The sequence below is a fragment of the Balaenoptera borealis genome, assembly GCF_965194805.1.
Source record: "Balaenoptera borealis genome assembly, chromosome: 21".
Taxonomy (NCBI): Eukaryota; Metazoa; Chordata; class Mammalia; order Artiodactyla; family Balaenopteridae; genus Balaenoptera; species Balaenoptera borealis.
In genome coordinates, this window is record NC_138880.1 from 37,423,801 (window position 1) to 37,449,820 (window position 26,020).

The 26,020-nt window shown below is 40.3% G+C and overlaps 1 protein-coding gene across 1 annotated transcript in view; it reads left to right on the forward strand.

The window, feature by feature from the left end:
* Positions 1 to 26,020, forward strand: part of TENM3 (teneurin transmembrane protein 3) — a 2,383,554-nt gene that overhangs the window by 2,276,056 nt on the left and 81,478 nt on the right. Inside the window, exons 14-15 of the mRNA XM_082374697.1 lie at positions 3,699 to 3,799; positions 4,025 to 4,345. Of these exons, the coding sequence (XP_082230823.1) occupies positions 3,699 to 3,799; positions 4,025 to 4,345 (422 nt within the window). The remainder of the gene's footprint in view (positions 1 to 3,698; positions 3,800 to 4,024; positions 4,346 to 26,020) is intronic.

A 26,020-nucleotide genomic window follows, 5' to 3' on the forward strand; every position in this document is an offset into this window, starting at 1 on the left:
GGGACAATAATAGTGCTACCTTATATACAATTGTTGTAAGGAGTAAACGACTTAGTATGTGAAAAGCACTTTATAATAGGGCTTTACGCATAGTAAGTACTCCATAAGTGTTAGCCATTAATAGAAGGAGTGGTGGTGGCATTGGTAATAGCTCTGGTGGTTGAATAATAAAGGCTAATTGTAGGTCATCATACTTAATTCCTCATCAATTCAGAGGCGCGTCCACATAAAAGTATTGATTGGATATGTTTCCCCAAATGTGAAATTTATGAAATGAAAATGATATCTATTAACCTAATGGCATAAACCTAAATGAAATCTTGCTAGTAGCTAATTAACATGCTTATTTTAAGGGAGGAAAAAAAGACTGGTAGTTTTTACAAATCACTCTTTCTTGGCATTTTGAGGAACTTGGGTAACAGGTTTGCTGCCCTATGAGTCAATAGCAGCATGAAAGATTCATGGGCCGCTCTTCACCTATTACACGTTGAATCTCAGAAGCCCAAACTAAAGAAAGTCTTACATAGGCTAATTTGTGGTATTGATGGAAAACTTCTGCCGAACCCATAAGTAGATATCCTAGTTAAAGAAACAGTTTATGAGTTTTCTTCCTGCTCCCTCCCTCTCACATTGCTTTTTCCTTCTTTCTTTTCCTCCCCTCTCTCATCCCCTCTCCTCCCTTCCCCTTTTCTCTTTCTTCCGTCCCTCCTTTTCCTCTGCTTCCCTCATCTTGTGGCCATACATTGTTGGAGGCAACCAGGGTTTACAATATGCTTATTACTGCTTCACAGAAATGTGAGTTGATTCAGATAGCTTGGAAAACCAGAGACTGTGGTTAGAAAATGCGTGACTGTTAGAGCTGGCAAAGAGTAAAGGATACAGAAGTAAAAACCTAAATTGGGGCCTGCACTATAGAGGGCCTTGAGCGTCTCACTAAAGAGTTTTAAGAAATCATCACCAACCAAGGTTTATCAAGCATGGGCACGTGGCATTCTTTCAAATAACACATGGGGACTTCCCTGGTGGCGCAGTGGTTAAGAATCCAGCTGCCAATGCAGGGGACACGGGTTCGAGCCCTGCTCCGGGAAGATCCCACATGCCGCGGAGCAACTAAGCCCACGTGCCACAACTACTGAGCCTGCCCTCTAGAGCCCGCGAGCCACAACTACTGAGGCCGCGTGCCGCAACTACTAAAGCCCGTGTGCCTAGAGCCTGTGCTCCGCAACAAGAGAAGCCACCGCAATGAGAAGCCCGCGCACCGCAACGCAGAGTAGCCCCCGCTCGCCGCAACTAGAGAAAAGCCCACGCGCAGCAACGAAGACCCAACGCAGCCAAAAATAAATAAATAAATAAATTTATTTAAAATAAATAAATAACACATTAACTCATTCTGTCCTCCACTTAAAAAATATAATTGCAAGAGCAAAATAGGCATTTAGCTCTTTCTTCTGAGTTTTTATTTACATTTCCAGCTTCTATGTTAAAGATGTAAAAATCCAATTAAAGTTTATAGATATAATTACTTGTATACAGTTACTTGATTCAGGCCTCTTATGCCTCCATCAGTGAAACAGGCATAATAATACTAGCTATAAAATAATACCTGTTTGAAATATTGTCATTCTAGTTTGTTTCCCACAGTTACCCAAGTAGGCAAGGAATAACGAAATAGCCCCGTTTTTGTTTCATATAAAGTTACTTAATACGTTACCAGAATTATTTTATAAAGGATGGTTTGCAATTGATATTAAATAGCTCAAAAGTTAATTTGGTCTTCTTCATAAAATGGTATTGCTGTAAATAGCGGGAAAAAAAGGATATAAATGTTAATTAAAAGATTAAATCGGTTGCCAAAATCACATATCACTGTTTTACATATTTAGACTGATTTTTTTCATACTGATGTAATTATTTTGCTAGCTGAAAATCTAATTTTACCTGTATACAAAATGACCACTTAGACATAATGAGTGAAGGTCTTCATCCTATTCATCTTTAAATCCCTAACGCAAAATACACACTTAACACATGTTAAACTCTCAATATAGAGAGTTGAATAATGAACACAGTATGCTTCTTTGGGAGAAGGTAATTAAGCACAGAAAAAAACGTCATTAAACTTTGCTATTAGCTGCCAGAAGACAGAAAACTCACTTAGAATTATTAAAGATCTCAAATAGGCATATAGTCATCCTGTGAAAACATCTGGGTTCACGTGCCTCCAATTTGTCTGCAGGTTCTCATAGAAAGTTTACAAAAACACCGTTGTTAATTTCCATTTGTGACTTAAAAGTTTACTTGCAGTAGAATTTGGAATTTCTAACCTATTGAATCCTAAAGCAAAACACTTTACCAGCTGCCTCTTTTGTTGTTGTGGAAATGACCTTCAGAGATCTAAATTCAATAAGAGAGCAGATTTTACACCTGAAGAAACATTTGGTTAAGCTGCTGAAAGAGAAGAAATGAATTATTTCCATCAGAAAGTTTATAGGGTTGAAAGCAACAGAGGTTTCCTCTCTCTTCAGCAGCAGTTTTGTCCATTAATTAGCCCTTCAATTCCACTTCAGTTAAATTAACTCTAATTAATAAGTTCATTACAAAGATTGACGCACCTTGCTCAAAGCGAGTGTGCTAAACGCTGATAAACACCTTCACCCTAATGAAAAATTGATTCGATTGAATAAAAAAGGGAACCTCAGAAAGAAACCTCGCTCTTCTGGAGCTGAGGTGACATTCTGTTCCTCTGAAGTTAATCAAACCATCTTGGATCTTTTAATCAAAAATTTAATTCAAAGGAGATAGAAAATGTGGCATGAAAAAAACCACATACCACTCTCCTGCAGTTCAAAGTCCTGGCTCTTGTTTATAAGAAATGTTACAACTCTCACTGAGCCTGGATGTGGTGTCTAAAAGTCTGCAGCCCTGTGAATTCCAGTGTGTGAGAAGTGTTTTATTTGGTCAATGAATGGGGAACATGTGATCATGTGACTACAGAAACAGTGACTGTTTCTTAATTTTAAACTTCAGCTGTAGTCGTTTTGTCTGTCAGAAACGATCTCAGGTTTTTACTGTTGAAAGAAAACCAAAACTAAACAATAGTCTTCCAATCTTAAGAAAAAAGTTCATTTTATTTAACTTTATATGTGAAGAGTGAAAAATAAAATACCCCTCAAAGTTCTCTGTCTCTCTCTCTCTCTCTCTCTCTGTCAATTGGTTCTAGTCATATAAAGCTTCTAAGAGAGTTTTTTAAGAAAAAAATTATTTCAGACGCCTGAATTCTATTTTAACGACTTAACCTGTTGTTACCGTTCTTAAAGTCCTTTGGTCCCTTGTGCCCTTTTCAGTAATTCTAGTAATTGAAAATCCTTGCTTTGCAAATGCCAGAGCCGTCAGTTCTCTATATTATTAAACCGGTTTTCTACTATTGTTTTGCTTAGCAACTTTTATCTGTCAACAGTACAAATATACTTAATAGGAAAAACAACAGCTTCTTTTATTTACCAGCACGTCTCTGTGTCAGGAGCAAGCTAACGTGCATACTAAGGTAGATTCTTTTTTTTTTTTTTTTTTTTTTACCCTTTTTTTATAATAGATTCTTTTCAGTGGAAGTTTCTGAACATTTAAAAAAATTAAACCGTAGGATTAAAAATAGCCCCTTTTCCGTTGTTGCTCTATGGGTGAAACCTCACTCCTGTTAGATACCTGACGTACACAGACACTGAAATGTTTCCTAAGTTTTATGTCAATTTGATGGATGGTGCCTGTGTTCCCGGCTGTCGAAAGATACTCCTGGAAACAGGTATGTGTGCGTACGTAGTTTCCTGTCCTTATGAATCATTCGTTCTGTTTTGTTAGTAGCGTGAGTGTGTGAGCACATATATAATACAGAAAATTGTGTATAGCATAACTATCACGTGCATTTCACGCCCAATCGTGGCAGCATATAAAATGGAACAAAGAAAGCAAACTACGTCTCTCGCGCCTGGCCCTCGATGCTGCCATCTCCTTAGTGGGTAAATGCTTTCGTACGTGTGCTCAGCGACTTTGTTCTGCACCTGGTCACGCGCTGAGCCGAGACGAAGCGCTTTTCTCCCTCGCTCCCCGTCTCACTCGCCGCTGCTCTCCTCTCCTGCCCGGCTTCCTCTCTTTCTCCCCCCAGAGATCTGTTCCGCGGACTGCGGCTCGCACGGCGTCTGCATGGGGGGCGCCTGCCGCTGTGAAGAAGGCTGGACGGGCCCAGCGTGCACTCAGAGAGCCTGCCACCCGCGCTGCGCCGAGCACGGCACCTGCAGGGACGGCAAGTGCGAATGCAGCCAGGGCTGGAACGGCGAGCACTGCACCATCGGTAGGCCTGCCGCGCCCCGCCCCGCCCCGCGTACGCCCCGCCCCGTCCCACGTGCGCCCCGCCCCGCCCCGTCCCACGTGCGCCGCGCCCCGTCCCGTCCCGCGTGCGCCCCGCCCCGTCCCGCGTGCGCCCCGCCCCGCGTGCGCCCCGCCCCGCCCCGCCCCGCGTACGCCCCGCCCCGTCCCGCGTGCGCCCCGCCCCGTCCCGCGTGCGCCCCGCCCCGCGTGCGCCCCGCCCCGCGTGGGACCTGCGAGCTCCCCGCGGGGCTGCTTCTCACCCCGGGAAAGCTCCTTCCCCCCCCGCCCCCGCCCCGACCCCGGTTAGCGTTTCCTCTCTTGTCTTCAGAAGGAGTGACCGCTAAAGAAGGGTCTCAGGTCCCAAAGGCAGCCCAGTTCTTTTCAGAACCGCTGTCTCAAGTATCAAGTGTAAGAACGTTCTATGCATGGTGCGGGGGGGGACGGCCGCCGAGAGTGACTCCATGAGGCTGATTTCATGTCTTACAGATCAGCTCCTTGAACATGCCTGGGTCGTGTTCCATACTGCCACCGTGTAACGGCAGTATTTTTTACGTTAAGAAAGAGATTCCCAGTATGTAGCCTTTGGGGCTCCTGTAGATTCCAGAATCACGCGTCTTAGCACCTGTCCATCTATTTGAGTCTCTGAAAGGAGGTTGGAGTTTTTATGACTTTATCCTGTAGCACCATGAGGAAGAAAGTAGAATAAAATGCACCAATCTAGTTTTTCCTCCACAGATTTATATGCTTAACACTTCTTAATATACAATGATGCTCTAGCACATCTGTTGGCTAAATAAGACGATCAAATAGGTGTTTAAGATCAAAGTCTTAGCATATAAATGGTATTTAGCCTGGATACAAAAGCACCCAGAACATACATACTAGTTCCATATTTTCAAGGTCTTCAGTGCCTTTGCTTTCACCGTTTGAGTCACTGAAAGGAAAGCGTCTATTTAAAGAAAATACAACAGAAGTAAGTAATACAGTGCTACCTCACTTCAGTGAACAGGTACAGTATTAATTAGAAATGGCACAGTCCTACAAAAATCTCATAACTTGAGGAATGGTGTTTCTCCACATTTATGTCCGTAGGGTAAAATTTGATAAAGCTGTTGGTCGAGTCTTGATATCGTAAAGGATTTCTTCTTCCGATGCATCTCTTAAGTTTATGTACTTCACTTTTTTTTATAAAAACGCATTGGTTAGCCAAGATTTTTTTCCGCAGGAAAACTGAAATCACTTACATTTTATAAGCTGTCACAAACTGTATCTCTGCAGAATTTCCAGGAAGGCTCTTTTCAAATCATCTGTCTCAGGGGTCCCACTATCACCCCCCACCCCCGACATGTGGTGATCCGCTGGAAGGGCTCAGAGGACTCGGCACAGTCGCGCCCAGGGCTATAGACGTTTCCAGAAAGGGAAAAGACTCATCAGGTGGTGTCTGCAGGAATCCACGTCCAGGTTTTCCAGGCTCCTTCTCTCCCACCAGGAGAGCTCACAAGAACCATGCCCCGTTCTCCCCGCAGGGAAATGCAGCAACATATGTGCAGTGTTTCCGCCCGTTTGAGGTTGAGAGCCGAAAGGTTTTTATTGGGGCCGCTCAACGAGGTGGCTCTGTCAGCCACAGCCATCCAAATTCCAGGCTCTCCAAAGAAAAGCAGATGTTTAGCGCTGCGGGTGCGCGAAATAACCTCGTCAGTATAGGGACCGTCCACCTTTCCAGATGCTGGCCGAGGGCCAGCCCTGCAGACGCCTGAAGGTCAGGCCTTTATGTTCACTCTTACCTGTGAAACATACCTGCGGTGTCACCTGTTGAAGGTGAGCCGCTGCCAACACCTGGGGAGCCTGCAGTCCTACTGGGTAAACTGCAAACGAGCACGTGCAAGGCGCTGGCGGAGTGTTCGTCCCCAGCACCTGACCCGGATGTGGCTTTCCCCTCCTCCGCTCTTTAAAGGAGGCGCCGCAGGGCAGGGACGGCCTGTTGTTCACGTGAGCTGCACTTGGGAGCTGCTACAGTAAGGCAGAAAACGGTTGACAGGCACGACTTGCGTATTTCCTGCGGACATGCAGAGAGCAATGTGATAGCCCTGTGGCCAAAGGGCATCATGCTGCAATCCCAGAGTGCACGCACACGAGAGGCAGGGCAGGAACAACATGCCTCTAAACGTACACCATCGTAGTTCATGACCCCAGCACCCCCCTCCTAAGTGAACGGATTCTAGCTAGAGGGAAAATGTTATATATTTGACTCTTTGTACCCTGGGAAGTACAACCCACGCTTGTGTATATAGCTTGGCAAACAGGGAGGTGTACTATAAAGTCATCCGCGAGCAGCTTTAACTTGCCAACCAGCAGTCACCAAACAAATCATTCTCTGGGTGTCCTCATTGACCTTGGTCATATTACATGGTTAATTTCCCATGGAGGGCTGTTCTTGAACCACTTTCCAGTTGTCTGGGAACAAACGGGATTTTTGTTAGTAGCAGGTCCTTTTATTATAATTTAACGTGTCTTGCTGTGGTTGTTAATAATTCCGTTTTCTGTTGTTTCATTTTATTTTGTTGCTTTTATACTCAGTATGAGTAACAGCGTGGAAGTAAAGGACCTGTGTCATTTAAAAATAAATCTTTGAAATGAACCGTTTACAAGATGTAGAGAACCTTTAAGTCCTTGTTTTGCTCTTTTGTACTCTCAGAAGTAGTTATTCCAAATTTTTGCATACAGAGATCCAGTTGCCTTTCCCTGTCTACTTCCTACCTGTGTGTATGTCCACAGTGAAGTCTCAGGGGTCCTTTAAAAGGAGGCCTTTGTGAGCCACTGATTAAACAGCCCAGGAAACTACAGTGTGTTTTCTCATTCAGGAGAGTTACTCTTCTGTTCATTTCCTCTCCATGTCAACAGTTAGGCATCTGGCTGAAAGGAGCTTTCACTTTATGAAAGAATGCTCATAAATCAGCAAGATTTTTTTTCCTTTCTCCATATTATGTGCCATCTCATTGAATACAAACAGGGAGGTTAATTGAAAGAGAGATGGAGGAGAAATTAAACAGTTAGAAGCAAACAAAAGTTCCCAATAGAAAGCAAAGAATATTCTTCATTAGTCATCTTAACTGTCTTCATAAAATTTTCATGCTTTCATAAAACCGTAGGCATTTTGAGAGTAAAATAGGTTATGAGTTTAGAGTATTCACTGAGCACCCACCTCCCTGAAGGGATTCCATCCTGATATTTTTATTAGCGTGTTTATACTTCCCTCTCCTTACGAATCATGTATTCAGCGAATTCGGCATATTCGTCCTCAGGTTTGTTGTCCCAAGTCCTTCTTTTTTCTTGAGTTAGACTTTGACTAGTGATGTATGCAGATAAAAAAATGAAACAAAGGGAAATCCACCTTTAGCTGTACTATGATTAAAATGAATATTTCTCCCTTCCTCCCCAAAACCCACTTACGATTGTTGGACCCTTTCGTAAATAAAGAGAAGTTACATGATTGAACCACATCACATGAGCAGCAGCGATGATTACTGGCATGTTTAGTACTAACAGCACTGGTGTAGGTGCTCATGATTGAACCGCATCACATGAGCACCAGCGATGATTACTGGCAGGTTTAGTACTAACAGCACTGGTGTAGGTGCTCGTGATTGAACCGCATCACATGAGCACCAGCGATGATTACTGGCAGGTTTAGTACTAACAGCACTGGTGTAGGTGCTCATGATTGAACCACATCACATGAGCACCAGCGATGATTACTGGCAGGTTTAGTACTAACAGCACTGGTGTAGGTGCTCATGATTCAACCGCATCACATGAGCACCAGCGATGATTACGGCATGTTTAGTACTAACAGCACTGGTGTAGGTGCTCATGATTGAACCACATCACATGAGCACCAGCGATGATTACTGGCAGGTTTAGTACTAACAGCACTGGTGTAGGTGCTCATGATTCAACCGCATCACATGAGCACCAGCGATGATTATGGCATGTTTAGTACTAACAGCACTGGTGTAGGTGCTCATGATTGAACCGCATCACATGAGCACCAGCGATGATTACTGGCAGGTTTAGTACTAACAGCACTGGTGTAGGTGTTCAACTAGCATAACGTCATCCTTCGTAAGCGAACGTTCCGTAATTGGCCAAATGATTGTCATACTCATGCTCCTGTCTTTGTTTTTCATAAGATCGGAAAGACATACGAACATTTAGAGGATCCAGAAGCTAGTTTAAAAATGTGAAATATAAGTAAGTGGTTTCTAAATAATAGTTGACATAATTAGAATGTTATTGTGGCATTTCTGTATGGAAAAGCTTAAACAGTTCTGTACTGTGAGAGCTGTGGTGGTTCAAGATCTGATCTCTGAACTGGGAGATACTTGGCCTAATTCAGTAAGCTCACCATTTGTAGTGTATTTAACTGGAACCGGAATCTGTAAACACGCAAAGGCAACTCAGTTGGTTTGGCTCTCTCTTTTCTTCTTGCTTAGGAAGAGAGGGGCCAGTTATCTGATTGGCCTGTGGTTGGAATTAATGGGGCACAGAAGCAACATAAATATCATGCCAGCCTCTATGGAGCTCATGTTTGGAGGCAGGATCCGTAAAAGTGCAACGCTAACTAAATATCCTGGGCAATGATAAATCCTAAGTACCAAATTTTGAGTATTATTAACCTGTACCTTCTCCAGGAAATATTCTTTTTAGCAATTGCTGGAGAAAAGTTGCCCCTACAAGCATCTACTTGTATTGGAGAGCAGGGGAGGCTGTAGATGAGACGGTGACCTCAAGGGTGGGGAAGAGGGAGATTGAATAACAGCTGCTTGTTATCTACGTGGAGGGTTGTTACAAAGGTGAGGAAGGCTCAGATCTCCGTCTGTGGATGGCGAACCCTCTTCTGGAGGCTGACCAGCATTTCCCGTTTCTCCACAGACACAAATGGAGAAAAGGGGCTTCAGTTGTTTAAAAATTGGTTGGACATAATGAAGAACCTTAGGTTGAAAACATATTTAAATCCTGGAACAAGATCCCAAAGAAATTTTCAAATCTCCATTCCAATAAGTATTAGCAATATCATAATTATTTAGGTGTGAAACATTGGGAGTTGGGTTTTTTTGTTTTTTGCTTTTTCCTTTTTGTGAGTTAGAGGAATGTTTTTAGGAGAGGAGTGTTTTTTAACTTTGCATCCTCTTGAGCAGTGTCCTAATCCGATGACCCCTTGAGGACCCTTGATATTTGAGAATGTATTGATAATTTCTGCTTAATTGAAAAATTACTAGATTTAAGCATGGGGTTCCCTTTTTATTCTCAATTTCATTTAACTTCCATTTTTATTTTTCCTGTGGCATTTGTGTGCCTCAGTTACATTTCATTTAATTTATGCATTTTTTTATCCATTAAGCAACTACTGATCATCTCACCTGTGATAATTGAATACTACTTCTTCATGAAAGTCAGTGTAACATAATAAGAAAAGCATGGGCTTTGGAATTTTAAAAAAGATATATTTCCCAACCAGTTCTATGATTTATTCACTTAGAAGGTCTATCTTAACTGTTCTTAGTCTCAGTTGTTTTTTTTTCTCCAACGTAAAGTGGCTATAATCATACCTATCATATGAGATTTTGAAGCAGAGTATCTCATGTCTAAGAGCTTTTGGAATTTGAATCTTTGCGACGTCGTTTACTTGGTATATGACCGTGTGCAAGTCATTTAACCTCCCTGAGTGTGTTTTCTCATAGGTAAATATTATGTACGTCAGAGCTGTTAGGATCAAGTGAAATGCCAGAATGTAAATCACTTATTAAAGTGCCTAGCAGTGTTCACTAGAGTTTTTATTTTGTTGTTGAGTATACATGAGTCAAACTGTAACCCAGACAACGTTTTGGGTGCTGAAATTTTTTTTAAAAAAAAAAAAGGTGAAACAAAATGGCTAATCAACGAATTTGCTTTAAGGAGTTAATGTAATTTCCATTTCATTGTTATAAAGTGTGACCTAGTCTCACACTGACTATGGCTTAACAAGAGGTTAATATGTTTGGGATGGCGGTTTTAAAATCACGGTGATGAAAGACAGGTGGAGTCTATTGTGATATTTTTCTTCTAGTTATGTCTCAAACAGAGTCGTTTATTGAGCTACATTGATTTTCCTGTACTTTCAGGCAATTCAAATGGAAATTTGGCCTAGGGGAAATCCTTATTCCTTTAAGCTACAAAAGACTGGCTGTTTGTTTTTATTCTAATTCTTTAGCACATTGGGAAACAAGATCATTAATAATCACGAAGACATGCTTTGTTTGTTCAGACAAAAGTTCAACGTATAGTACTCAGCACACCTCTAATAAAAACCACCACGGTTGCTCTGGGCTTAGGGGTGCTGGAGATGAGAAATTGAAAATGAAATACACACAGCTGGGGAAGTCATCAGTTAAACAGTATGGGCGTAAAAAAGAGAGCAGAACTGCGCCAGTGTGGATATGGCTTAGACTTGGTGTTCTAATTCTTATCTCAGGATAATGGTGAAAGAATAGTATTTTAGCGGTTAAATTAAACAGTAGGTGACATTTTTGAAAAAAAAGACCTCTCTGATAATATACTTCAGAGATTACAAGATCGATACTCGTTGTGACTTTTGTAATGCTCTCAAATTGGGAATCATATTCATAATAATATAGAATATGGAAATTCTAAAGCTATCTTCTTCCATTTTAAACTTTATGATTCCCCCCTTAACAAGTGCTTATAGGGTACCACATTACACCCACAAATGATAGCTATAGGAGGCATTTGGCTTCACACCTGTCAGCGTCGTGTATTAACAGTAGTTAAGAAAGGGGTCTCTAGTGCCACCTGTCTGGGTCGTTGATGGCGCCGTTGACATATTTACTGTGAAACTGGTGAAGCTTAAGCATCAGGGCCCCTCACTTGCACAGGCCCCTTCTAGGATCTTACAAGGGGACCATGGATTTATATGGTCATGTGTTGCAAATCATTTAGGACCTTGGTCTCTTTCCACTCCCAACTTCCCTCCCTCACACTTTTCCTTGTGTAGGGTGGCATTGGAGTGGCTGTAGGCACTTTGAGTATTCGGCTAAGGAGAATTTCCCCTGGGGACGCGTTTAGTTTCCATTTAATTGGATGTATTTGTGAGGTGTGAAATCATTGCCATCTGTGATTGTTTAGTGCTAGCCATCCGGGGGTATTCCTGCCACCCACTGACTCACCTAGTGAACGTCAAAGTACAGGGTCAGAGATGATAGGAAGATATGAATTTGTCCTATGGAGGCCCGCACCAGAGGAAAACAGGTAGTGGAGTGGAAATAAGGTTTGAAACGTATGGAAACTGAAGCCCGTCTCTGGAAAATTCTTCCTGCCGTCAGATATGTTGTAAAATGCCCAATCCAAATGGGAGTTTTCTCTCGTCAGCAATATATTTGATGATGGAACTTACACAGTTATAAACGTGCCCTAATTTTCTCTTTTGATGATTATTTCTTTTTTGAGGAATTTATCAGAATTCTTGTATCTTTAAGGCATGAACCTATAGCAGTACTGCAAAATTGAGTTCATCAGTGTGTGAAGTCACGTGCATTACGCATCCCGGTGTACCACAGAATCATATGAACATACCAGGAAAAGATTCAGGGCTTATATGACATGAAATACTGATATTGATGAAGATGTTATCAAACTCGTAATATTCTAGGATGCCATCACAACAAAGTGGCTAATGAATGTCACCAATTCACAGAGTATTTAAGCCTAGTTTATTACACCATAAAGTCTTCCCAAATTTGGCAATAATGCCCAAAATTTGCATAACATTACTAATAACAAATTTTGAAGCCTTTCTAAATTATCAATAATGAAAACCATATTAAACAATCACATTGAGAAAAGACTGAATTATCTGTCTATTCTCTCTATAAAAAATATTATAAAACCATTGTCTTACAAGGAGGCAAAGTAAATGTAGCCCAAAAATTATAGAAAAAAAGTGTTTATTAGGGAAATGTCAGGCACTTAATAATAAAAAATGTTATGCGATTTTTTTTCTGATGTTTGTGGTGTTTATCAGCTTAAAAACTATAATTTATTGTGATTTCTTGTCTCATTCTAAATAATGACTCAATTTGTACCTAATTTCATATTTATAATTTGGGATTCTTTTTCTTAAAGAGAGCCCCCCAATTTGTATAATTTCAGACCCCACAGAAGCTGGATCTGCCTGTGTTCCAAACTCTATTACTTGACAGCTGTGTGATTTGGGGAAAATCACTTAAACTCTCAGTGCCTCAGTTTGCCCATCTCCAAAGTGGGAATGAAAATAGTACCTACCTCCTAGAGTTGATGAGAGGGTTGATGACCTAAAACATGTAGAAGGGCACTTGGAACACTAGCTGGCACAAAGCAAACACTGTAGGGATGTTACTTATTGCTACTGTTGCTAGAGTATTTGGACTGAAATTAATAAAAAAGTTTACTGTGGCTGGTTCTTCCCTACTGAGTCTTATCCTAATGCAGCGGAATTAGCCAGCAGGAAAACAGGTGTGCCTGCTGGTTCCAAGAACAGCTTCTCCCTTCCACTTCCCGACACACTAAGTCCACACTAGTGTGGACAGAGATGCCTCGTGATCTGTCATATGGGGTGGAAGGTGGGTCATCAAAATGCAGTAGGCATAGAGTTGAGCGGGAGGAAATTCCCCTTAGCTGACTTGGTTGGCCGTGAAAATCCAGACAGGCTAAAAATCCTCCCATGAAGTGTGCAAAAAAGGAGAACTTCTTAAGATCCTTCCTGCTCTGCAGTCCCAGTGACTGTAAGTAATTTCATGTGACCGAGAGGCTAGTGATTCCTAAGGGAACTGTGGAAGACCCCCTTCAGAGCTCATTGAGAATCACCGATGTCCTGAAAACCAGGCTGATTTTTAGATGTCGATTTCTTCCTTTGAGATTACATTTGCATCCATTTGGGGCCTCTCAATATTATTTTTTTCCTTTGAGTCTGATTTATTCAGTTAACAGTTTCATATACAGTGCTTTCTCCTCTGTAATCCCCTCAGAATTGGTATTTTTTTTAACGAGGTCGCTTAATCTCCTCTCTTCTGAAAATGCACAACTAGTTTCTCTGGCCTTTCTGAGTAATGGAGACCTTATTTTGTTAGGTTGTCAGCCCTCTCTCTACAGGGTTTCAGGGTTTTTTAAACTATCACAGATAGTGTTTATTTCACTTGTCAATGTCACCATGTTCCATTTAGTTTCATTTTTATGAAGAAGTGTTTGGATAATGAGAGGTGTGTTGGGACTTCCCTGGTGGCACAGTGGTTAAGAATCCACCTGCCAATGCAGGGCACTCGGGTTCAAGCCCTGGTCTGGGAGGATCCCACATGCCGCGGAGCACCTAAGCCCGTGCGCCACAACTACTGAGCCTGCGCCCAGGCTGCGCTTGTGTTAGTTTGTCTTTCTTTACATGTACCAATTTCAGCATCAAAGGACATGAAACCGGTGGGTTCCATTAGCTGCAGCCCAGCATTGCCAACAATGGCAGATCTGCACTTAAAGCTAAAGTAGTCATTTCATTCAGTGTTCAGTAACCTTTGAGAGAGGAATCAACCAACAAAAAACAAATCCACTGGCCTAAATTTGAAACTTTAGTAAGTTTGACTGTTTCCATCATATATTAAGCCATAATACAGTATGTCCAAGTTTTTTTGTTTTTTATATATTTATTTATTTTTGGCTGCGTTGGGTCTTTGTTGCTGCGCGTGGGCTTTCTCTAGTTGCAGCGAGCGGGGGCTACTCTTCGTTGTGGTGCGCGGCTTCTCATTGCGGTGGCTTCTCTTGTTGTGGAGCACAGGCTCGAGGCGTGCAGGCTTCGGTAGTTGTGGCTCGTGGGCTCAGTAGTTGTGGCTCGCGGGCTCTAGAGCGCAGGCTCAGTAGTTGTGGCACACGGGCTTAGTTGTTCCTCGGCATGTGGGATCTTCCCTGACCAGGGATCGAACCCGTGTCCCCTGCATTGGCAGGCGGATTCTTATCCACTGCGCCACTAGGGAAATCCCTGTCCAAGTTTTTGAATCACTCTGAATCTCTACTAACTTTGACAATCCATATCCTCTAAAGCTTCAGAGTGGTTATTAGTTTTGACTCGTCTTTCTGGGAAGTGCCTTGCAACCTTAACTTTGCAGCGTCCCTTCCTCCTTTAATTTGTGCCTGCACAAGTCCCATCATGTCCCAAGAGCCTCATTAGAATTACATTCTCAAATCAAACAAATCCTGGGGAAAGTCTGAATTAGAATCTTCACATAACTTTTGCACCTTATTTGCTGTGTGACCGTCAGTAAAATCCATAGTCCCCAGAGCTGTCCTGATAAATGTTCTTTCATTGTGTTGACGATTTATTTCCCTAGGCGTCAGTTTCTTTACGCCTAAGAATGGGAGTAAATGTACCTAAACACCTTTAGCTATTGACGTCAGGTATTTGAGTGCCACTGTTGTCTGTCTGGTTCTTCATGCTGTGATTTATCCTTACTAAAAAGAGAGGCAGCAACCTGAAGTTGAGACTGTGTTCTCACATGGCAGGAGTGCTACTGAGAGGTAAATTTCAGTGACAGTTGCATTGTTTTGGGAAATGTTACATGTGTTCTATACTTTAGAAAAGGGACACTTTTTAAGGACTCCCAGAAGTCAGTTCTGCATGTAGATAATTGTTTTGTGGGTATGTCTGGATTTAACCTAGATCTTTCCATTTAGGTGATTCACACATAGCCTATGAGGATGAGAGTTTTGAGTTCTTTAGAAGGAATATGCTTGACATACTTTAGGGTCATGTGATAAAGGATTCTATCCTGTGGTGGTTGTTTGTGCACAAATTTTCCCTCCAGTCTGCTTCCTGTGGTGTAACTTGGGTCCCAAGAGCTACTATAAATTAACCTTATTCCTACTCAGCTGACGATGAGGCCTACTGGATTTAGAGGCAATGTGTTCAGAAAAAAAAAAAAAAAAATGGAACTTTAAATCTACTGTCATTTTTCTCTAATGGGAGCAGTATAAGAAAATATTGATTATTTGTATTGTTTTATGATCATTTAGGTGTCATTGAAATATACCTGATTTCTTTAGTCTTGATAAATCTGATTCCTTCCTTTCTTACTATCTTGTGTTTATTTCCCACCATGAATTTAGTGGTTTTCTAGCTAGTTTTTTTAAGTCTCTCAAAATAAGTTACTATGTAAGTGCTCTGTGTCTTAGGGAAACAATTTATAAATTATAATTATTATCCAAAAGAAATTTTTGAATCTGTTCCTTTGAATTAAAATGTTATATGCCATAGTTTAAAAAGTTTATGAAGAGAGAGGATATCAGAATAAAAGCCAGTTATGTGTCAAATTTATATCATATTGTTTTATTAAAAGCCTGCCATTGTGTTCCTTTACTAATATACTAGAGTATCTTTTTCAATTTGGAACACCTCACTGATTTGCATCTTTTAAAAATCATCTAAGACCTTAATTTCCACCAAATCTAGTATAGAGGAGGTTTGAAAGCTCAATTGACTGGATATATTGTATAATTTAACCAGAAATAAAGGTGAAAGATGCTCCTTTTAAATCTTGCCAAGTTCATCAGAAGCCTTTTATTGAGAAGTTTAGGTCCAAGGCGTTTGGGAGTGAAACCAGGTGCAAAATAACATGTTAGCAGCTATTTCACAGCATTAGGAAGAGAAGGATCGTGACTAGGGCCAGATTATAAATATGTCACATTCTTCCCCAGTCGCAAGCCAGGTAACCATAGACTACCAGCCAGCTAGTGAAGTGTTCATGTAGATTTTAAGTAATGTTCACTATCTGCAGAGATCCTTATTACCCTAATGGAGTAAATAAAAAATCAGAACTTTGCATTTAGTTTCATGTAAGCGCGGAAGAATTAAGCCTACAATTTTAAGGAATGTGATTATTCCTTCCCGCAGTGGTGCCTTAGTATTCTTCAGTGGCAGAATTTCTCTCTGTCATTTCTTGAATGTGACAAGTTGAAAAGAGCCTCTTTTCATCTTAAACCATTCCTTTTCCACCTACCTGTTTTTAAAATACAAGTTACCGTGTTAGTCCGTACAAAAGCCATGGCCTTTCTCCCTTTTCATATTTAACATATTATTTTCACAGATTACCATGTGACTAGAGCCGATTTTTTTCTGTTACTCTTCTCCATGATGGGTTCATTGACCCTCTCTTCTTTGAGTGCCTCTTTAGTGAAGCTGGAAAACAGCTGCCTCTAATATGGCTATTATTTCTGGAGTTTAACAGACATGTGCCTTGGATAAATTAAGGAGCAGTCAAAGGAGGTCCATAAATATGAATACTTTGCCAACTGCCTTTCCATTAAACCCTGTTGGTTGAATGAAATTAGTAAATAATTATGTTGGTGGGGAATCTGTTAGATCCAAATGGAATATAATGTCTTCCTTTAACAACAGAGCTTAATTTTTTTCCTATACACCAAATTCGTTTTTAGTGTAATCTCCATTGCAAATGGACCGATTTGCATTAAAACTATGCCTCCTTGTTCTGATTTGTCAACACCTCTTTTTTTAAAAAGTCTTTAACATTAAGCATGGGTGGGTAAGACCATCTGTTTCTGGAGCTTGCCCGCAGCTCCATCACTTAACACATGAGACAGGTTACAGCTGTTTAATTGTTATGGTGCTGAATGATTATCATTCTATCCAAAATTAACATTTATATATGTATGCACAGAAAGCGTGCGGTTAAACATAAGTGATCTAATTGTGAATTAATGGTGTTAGGTATTCATCAGTTAGACCCGACATGAACAGTGAAGTGTAAAATAATGCTTTTCACAGACACTTCAACTCTTGGCTTTTAGGATGAGTCCCCAGTAGTGATGATTATGCGTGTGAGAAACCCACTCCCGATACACTGGTGTATGCAGAGGGAAAAGATCACCATTGAACTGTCATAAAAAGCAAAGAGAAAACCATCTATGTGGTTACTGCACATACCCTAACTCTTTCCTGCCCCCAAAAGCATTATTCTCTGATCTGTGACCAGTGTAGGTACAAGCCCCATAGTAAAAGCCTAGATGGGCGATTATGGTTGCACGTACCAGCAAGGCACCCACAAGCTACTGGGAACATTTTTCTCAGCCAAATGAGGGTGGATTTCCTCCTGTATGTAGGAATGGTGACACACAAACTCACATCATTCTGCTGCAAAAGCTAGCAATATATATTCTGTTAAGTCTGCTCAATACATTCCATAATGAAAAACAGAATGAAAAATTTTCAGCAAAATTGCAGTATAAGGATCGTGATATGCATGTAAAGTAAGATATTTAAATGTCTTAGTTCCCAAGTAGTTACTGTAAAAGTGACTTGTATTTCCAAATTTATGAGCAGGTTATACGAAGATTTACATAGCCCTTTAAAAAATATTAATTTACGTTGCTCGAATCAAATCACTAATGAGGGAACACAAAATATATAAGGACAAGTTGTGATGTGCTCTTTATTCTAAAAAACTGAATCACATTTTGATTAGGAACTGTGCATCTATACCAGCACAGGGTTTACGTGAGACAAAGAATAAGAAAACTTCTTGACACAAAAGTGGAGTTGTCTCCACTTTGGGATCTAGCCCGTTCATATGAAGAATGGTCCCATCAAAGGGAGTGTATCTTAAGGCGGTGGAGCATGAGGGGGCCTATCCTGGCATCACTGGGGCAGAGTGGACCTCATGGCTTATGAAAACAGATCATTGGCAGCCCGGAGATGCTTTGCTTAAAGTCAGATTTCTTTCTTTCTTCATAGTCTCTTAAAAGATACCAGTTACTTCATGATTTTGTCCTTTTTAAACTGTCTTTATTAAAAAGATTAATTAATAGTACCTGTTATTTAAGTGTTTACTATGTGCTAAGGCACAATACAAAGTTCTCTGCATATATTATCTTACTTAATTTTCACAACAACCTTATCAAGTGGAAGCTATTAAAATCTCCATTGACAGAACTCAGGCTCAGAGAGGTTCTATAACTTTTCTGTGGATGCACAGCTAGTAAGTAACAGAACCAGAACCCAAATCCACATGAACCGTTCCCAAGCCCCTCCTCTTAAGCACTAGACTATGCTGCCTCCTAAATTACTGTTTAATTGTTTTAGCATGTATGTATATAGTAGAATAGGTGAAAATTAAATTTTGTTCTGTGATAAAGATAATATCTACATACCTGTCACATAAGATTGAATTGTCATAGAAACAGATGCAGTAATAACCATGTCAGCGATATATCAATAATAAAATGTCACTTTTTTATTCAGGAAAGTTTGAATTATAGCTGATAACAGGATCCATAGCTTGCCAAAATAAGAATAACAATTGCAGCAACAAAAAAACAGTTCAGAGAAAATCAATTTGTACTGTAGAGGATTTAAGAAAGTTGTAAACTACTTATTGAAAACTCCACACTTCCTTTTAAAAGTTAAATTTATTTCCAGTTTTTTAGTAGACTGAATACCATGTATAGACATTGACCACTGAAAAGCACTCATACAAAGTGAGTAGATGACTTGTGTAACCAGCATCGGCTCATGAAAAAAGGCTCAGAAAAGTTTAATACCCAGGATACAAGTGGTAAACATCTATGCACACTCTCTCACACCAGCAAATAAAGAAAAAATACTCTCTGTAAATCACCTTTGAAAAGAGCCATTTACCTACAATTTTCTCCAAATAACAGTTTTATCTTCAGTAAGTTAAACAGATTGTTCAACTTTATTATTTTTCCTGGTAAAGTTTTTAAAAATTGACAACGGAAAGACCTAGTATATTTTACATACTTATTTACACCTTATTCTATAAGTTTTCTTAAATATTAAATGTTATGAATAGACAAAAGTAATGATGGTAGACAAGAAATTACACTCTTTGATATTGACCAAATAGATCGTTTTCATGGTTTTCTGCCACAAGACTTGTTCGTACTACGCAGACACCACTTTGGTAATTGCAGTAACCAAGTTCACTGTACCAGAATGTTTAAGATCCAAATATTTGTTTAGTGTAAAATATATTTGTGTTCTGATTTTCATTTATTAATGTGAAGAACTGTCTCTGATAGCTTAGTTCCCAAATCAGGGTACTAAAATATACCTGATTTTTTTTTTTTTTAATTTAGGCAATCATAAGATAATGTGGTTTTGCTTATGTCATTCACTGAACCCAAACAAGTAAAAATCTGAAAGAGACCTGTGTCACTCCATGTTTACGTGTATGGTCCAGTAAATGAAATTACACCACGTGCAAAGACTACCGCAAAAATCATGTATCACACGCCAAACAGTAGTCACCGCTTTCGTAGGCTGTGTGCACGCCAGCGTCAGTGAGCCTGCTGTCTGCATTCTGCCTGCTACACTGTTACTTCTGTTATGTGGATGTCATCTACAGCAAGGCATGAAATTCTAAACTGAAAGAAAATACCAAATATTATTCTCCCAGTTGTCTGTACAAAGTTCCGCAGCTTATCCTGGCACTTCTTTAGCAGTGCTGACTTGAAAAAGTGTGGTTTATCTCAAAGCACCTTTTCCATAGAATCCAGATTTTTTTTCTGGGCAGACTTAAATGAGGAAAAATATTATTTCACTCTTTTGGAATGTCTTGGCATAAATAGTGTTCCAAACTGAAGTATGGTATTTTGCTTGGGTAGGTGCATGCAAGAAGCAATGTATTGTACAGATAATTTTTTCAGCAAATTTCCAATCTAGTAAAAGGATAAAATGTGCAAACTTTCAAAAACAATTTATTTGAAGCAGGTTTTCAAAAATGTGCTGCCAGTTTTAGGGGAGCAAAAGCTCTTTCAAACACATGTGCACACACGCGTGTGCTCACACACACACACATACACACATACACGCACACATACACCGTTTTTCTTTACTGGCACAACCTAGTTGTTAAAACTCACTTGCTAGTTGTTATATTTCAAATTAATTGACCCCCCTAAATAGGTTAAAATATTTGCAATGTTTTATCTAATCTTAGAATGAGAATTCTGTGGTGAGAGAGGACATATTTTTAAGCGGCCTGAGTAAGTTGTTTTACAGGGTTTAAAATTATGTTGGTGTCATAATCCTTTATGACAGGGTAATCAGTAATAAAACAGTACAGTGCATATCAGTTAAGGAACATCAAATCAATGGGTATGCGGCTAGCACACTGATTTAAACAGTTGCTGATTGGAATAAATGGACTTAATATGTACTTATTTGCAGACTATAGCTTTTCTGTCATCCTACAGAAATTGGTACATGAATAATCTAAGAAAGATACCTACTTATAACTTTAACGAGATACTAACGTGAATCATTTTTTAAGTCTGTATTATAAAGTATTACGAGACACACAATGCTAAATAAAAACTTGTCCTCGACCCTGAGGACTTTGCAGTGTTCACCATGGTGAAGGATATGTCTGTATTTTATTATGGACTCACCTGCTTGAATTATCCTCTTTCGGAGATGGGCCCCTAAGATCTTTATGCAGTAATTAAACTGAGAAATATTTCTAGCATTCTAGATTCTGTGTTCTTTGCCTGTGTCTAGGATATCCCCAGGAGTGAATTCAATAGCCCAGTGAAAATACTGTCCTATTTAATGTTCTCCAACCAGGCACATTGTTGACAGCAGAAACAGCGTGAATAGATCACAACTACACACGTCAGCAACTGTGTACACACAGTCAGACTGTTGGTATATTTTCCCTTGTGAGCTGCCTAATGTAGATATAACCAACTTGGTGTGCCTTTGTTTCTTCTCTGTGTTTTGAAGAATCGGTTGACAGTGAAAGGAAAGCGAAGTTGGAAGTAACCTTATTCCGTGAAGACCTCCAAATACCCCAGTTCCTCCCCCAGACAGGCACATATACTCCTCTGACCTCTTTTTTAAAGGAGCAGCCTTCTTTGGAACTATCACTCAGCAAATATTTCTTATACAAGAGACATCAACTGAAATGATTCTGGTCTTTGATTTTTCAAACTCACTTGTTTTAATTTTTCCTGGTTTTATCCCTCAGTTTTAATATCCTGCTGATCGGTTTTCCAAACTTGGGATTTTTAGAACAAGTCACAGCAGTTCTCATTGTAAAGGTTTCTTAACTACATAAAGTACCCTCCTTTATGAGGCTGTGTCCACAGATTAATACTTCAAGTTGTTTGGATTTTAATCTTACTTCCCAGTTTCTCCCTTTAATTGTCAGTGTTGAAATAAGGATTTCCGCATTTTTTTGTCTTATTTTCTCATTCAAGTAAATTCACTGACCAATCCAAAAACAGGTATGTTTCTCGTCTATCTTACCCAGGTACACAGTTCGGCTTCTGCTGAGTTGTATACAGAGCTTGTTTATTGAGTGTATGGACTTTGGTCTCAGACCACCTGGTTGGAATTTTGGCCACTTGCTAGCATTTTGATCTTGAGGAAGGTATTTAATTTCCTGTGCCTCAAGTTTCTTCATTTGTGAAGTAGGGAAGATAATAAAAGTACCTATTAGCCCACAGAGTGGTGGAAACTAAACGGGCCAGTCCATATAAAATGCTCAGCATAGTTTTCAGCACATAGTAACAGCCAGTAAATGCTAGTGATTGTTAATACCGCTGTATATAATTAGGATAGATCGACTGGGCAAGGGGAGAGGAACAGATGGGTGAAGGAGAGGGGAAGGATATTGTAAATGAGGTATTGCTCACATATGCTTCTTTCCCAAAAGGTAGCCTCTCTATTATTCACAGAATTTCTTCGAAAGCTGCAAACACGTGTAGGACATAGTGTTACCGAACTCAGGCCCAGCTGCTCGCTGCTCGAAAGCCAGTTCCTGAGACAAGTGTTGGTAGGAAAGGAAAGGTTGCTTTATTTCGGAGGCCGGCAACCAGGGGAGAGGGTGGACTCCTGTCCGAGAACCAACGCCCGATGGCTGCTCAGGGCACAGGGGCTTTTAAAGGGGAGTCTCAGGGGTGCACAGGCGGAGGGCGGGCGCAGGGCAGCGTAGGCAGTTCTGACCGTCGTCTTGAAATCAGGAATGTGATGGTCTGATCAGCGTCACCTTGGTTGTTTTAAGTACGGTTAATCTTTAGTTCCGGGGTTTGTTCCCATTGCTTTGAGGCCAGTTGTCGGAATTGTGTGAAGTGGGGCAGCTTATGTCGCGGCTTCAATGTGGTCACCATGTAGGCGTCCTCCTCCGCCTCGTGGAGGGTGTCAGTATCTACAAGAGCTCACAGGACACGGCTCAGCACATGACCTGTAGCCCTTGAGGAGGAGCTGAAGGTCCTTGACTGTGCTGAATGACCAAGCTCTGATTGTTTGGTCTCCTCTGACTGTTTTCCTCTGTTTCTGCATTTTCTCGCTTCTCTGATTAAACTTACTTTTTGGCTAAAGTGTTTCCACAGACAGAAGGCGGGCTGAGGACCTGGGGACAAGGACCTTAGGGCCTGCTCCGCTTCCGTAGGAGCACCGTAATAAGGACATTTCGTCATTTTCTTCAGCAGGTATTAAGAATCCCTTGTGAGCCAGGAGATGGGAATACAGTGGTTAGCGTGGCCACAGAGTTTGCATTTCTAATGCGGAAGATTTACACGTTAAGTCACATATGTCTATACGTTGTTAAAGCCTTGTGTTTTCCTGGAATCTCTTAACTGAAATGAATTGATCACGGCTAGTTCTGGATTTTTTTCTCCTCTCCTTTTACATTTACCCTGGTGTTTATAGTCCTAGACTTCATCCATGAGACGTATTCAGGGGGAGAAACAGGAGGAATCAGTTAACTAGAGGACATGGAGCAGGGCTGCCCATAATTTTGACAGATAAGCAGAGGAGGCAACAGCATGTAGGCAGAATTTCCAAAGAGATGCTATGCTGTTCTTCCCCACTCTCCACATCGGGAATGAAAAATGGTACAAGAAGACTAACTGAGCGAGCTCCTTCTAGGGGCTGTAGAGTCCACGTCCTTTACTAAGCCGTACAGACAAGGGTAAGTCGATTTGTGTTCATCCCCCCACCCATCTTCCCCAGAAGTAAAGGGGGGAAGTATGGTAAACAGGGGCCTTGAAAAGAGAAAGAATTCTCTTTAAAAAGAAGCACCTAGAGGGGAGTGTGTGAAGAGGATACAGTACTCGTCATTTGCTTTGGTGATATTGGAGGTTTCTGAGCTAATCGTAGAGTAAAAATTCTTTTGAGGAGCCACACCTTTCTCCCACATCTCAGATTTCACTGAGGCTTTGCCCACCTCTACCAGCAAGTAGACCAAGGACTTCCAGTGCCTGGGCTCGAAACTGGCGCAGTTGTTTCATTTGTTATGTTCTGGGATGACTGTATCGGAATGTATTTTGAAAGAGAGACAGTTAAGGCCAAGATGAGCCCTAGCATTTGAAGACACTCGCCTGCCTTCTGCCATGTAAGGAGGATACACCTGACACTTTCCCAAGGAAGCCTTGTAGAAGACGTCAAAAAGATGGTGGTACCACCCTATGGCTTTTGGGAACAAGTATCTGCTGAGATTCTTGTTAGGTCAGGAAAGATTGCACAGTACTTCTGAGCTTCTTTCATTCCTTTCTTCTACTAAAGAAAAAACTTTTGTTTGTTTCTAAATGTCTAAGAAGAGGCATTATGACACAGTTGTTAAGAGCAAGCCCCAGAGCCAGACAGCCTAGACAGCCCGTGACCTTGTACAAACTGCCTCTCTCCTCCTTTCTTCATCTGCGTTTACCGTATCAGCTGTATTTACATCATAGGGTTGTGGTGAAGATTAAATGAGAGAATGGTATAAAGCACTTAGAGCTAGAAATTTGGGACTCAAAAATACATCAGCCAGGTGTTTGTAATCTGCAAGTTATGGAACCAGAGCTCCTGAAATGCTAGAATCATAAGCAGCACTTTGTGCGTGTGTGTGCATTTTTTTTCGGGGGGTGGGGGCAGAGACTCCGTAAGTCTCACCACTTGCCTCAGAGATCTGAGACCCCGAAAGATTAAGAACCACTGTCTTATGGGAAACACGGTGACACTCACCTCCTGTACCCCACAGGGGTCTTCTTAAAAGATAAATAAGCAAGAGGGAGGAGATATGGGGATATATGTATACGTATAGCTGATTCACTTTGTTATACAGCAGAAACTAACACACCATTGTAAAGCAATTATACTCCAATAGAGATGTTAAAAAAAAAAAGAAAGATAAATAATTGAAACTCCAGGGAAAGTGTTTTATGAATACATTTTACTGGAGACCAGTTTTTTAAAGGGCTCCATTTTATATGTCTAGAGCTCATATTTATAAGAGTTTTCTTCTATAAAACAAATTTAAAACTTCTTAGTAGATCTAATAGGAACGACTTTCCTTTAGTGTCAGAACACAGTCCTTCGTTTTCAAAGTGATTTTTTTGCAACTTAATGTGCATTTCAGCAATTGGTAGGTATATTAATTTTTTAAATATACTGTATTATTTTTTACAATTATTGTTGCTAATGGCTTTTTACAACATACCTGCATTTTTCTGATGATTTCCTGTAGTGGCTTATATAATGATGTTTTCATTGTTGCAATTATTATCTTTAATAATTATTTGGACCTCATATATGGACATCTTCTTTTAACTTCTTCATTATTTAGAGCCAGGGTTTTGTGGTATTGTTGGAAATTTTACTCTATGCGGCCAAAATATAGGTGGTGGTTTTCCCCCCTCTTCTCTCTTAGTCTTAAGCTATCAGCCTCAACTATTCCCTATGATATAAAATGCAAATGACACATCTTTGTATTTTTTTCTTCAGTACAGATATTTTTCTTATGGTTAGTTTTAAAACTTTTTGCAGAATGTGTTTTAAATATTTTTAATATTTAAAGCTTTATGTAAAATGTGACCTGCTGTACATTTTAAATGTGTTTTCTAATTTCAGCTCCACTTTCAGTGTTCTCTTGGCCCAATGACAAACCTACCTTTACCTATAATCCACTGTTTTGCATAATTGATTCTGTTTGCTAAAATAATGGGATTGGCTGGATTCTAATTTATTCCTCCTTTAAAACTACTAATCCAGATCAGGATTAATTACATTCCTTATTTTGGTTGTGTTAACTGAAGTGGACCTGATGTAAAAGCCAAAGGCTTATACTCCAACTCTGATCAGCGTTATTAATTTTCATAAACTAAGAATTCCCTCAGAAATAGTACCCGAGGTGAACCAGGAACTCCACAGTGTTTAAAGGCACTTGGTTTATCCTCTGTATTAAATGAGCTCTTATGGGACTCTACTGGATTATATAATGTTTCGAAGGAATTATTAAGAAAGTATATGAATGATGTTATACAGTAATACATTTTTATTTTAATGTTTGAAAAGAATTATTTTTATGAAATTGTAATTTCAGACTAGTGCTTGACACTGTTTCTCCTCCCCCTTAGTTTCTCCTGCAGTATATTGTCAGCCATAAACATGCTTATTTTTAAACGCAATTCAGAAGCCTCTGATGGAATACTGTGGCAACGTGAGGCATCCTTTTATATCCACGGTACAGATGGGTCTAAACCATTTATGGTTTTGTTTACACACGTGACAGAACTTACCAGACTTGAGTAGCTCAACTGAAAGTTATAGTTTAAATCATTCTGTTAA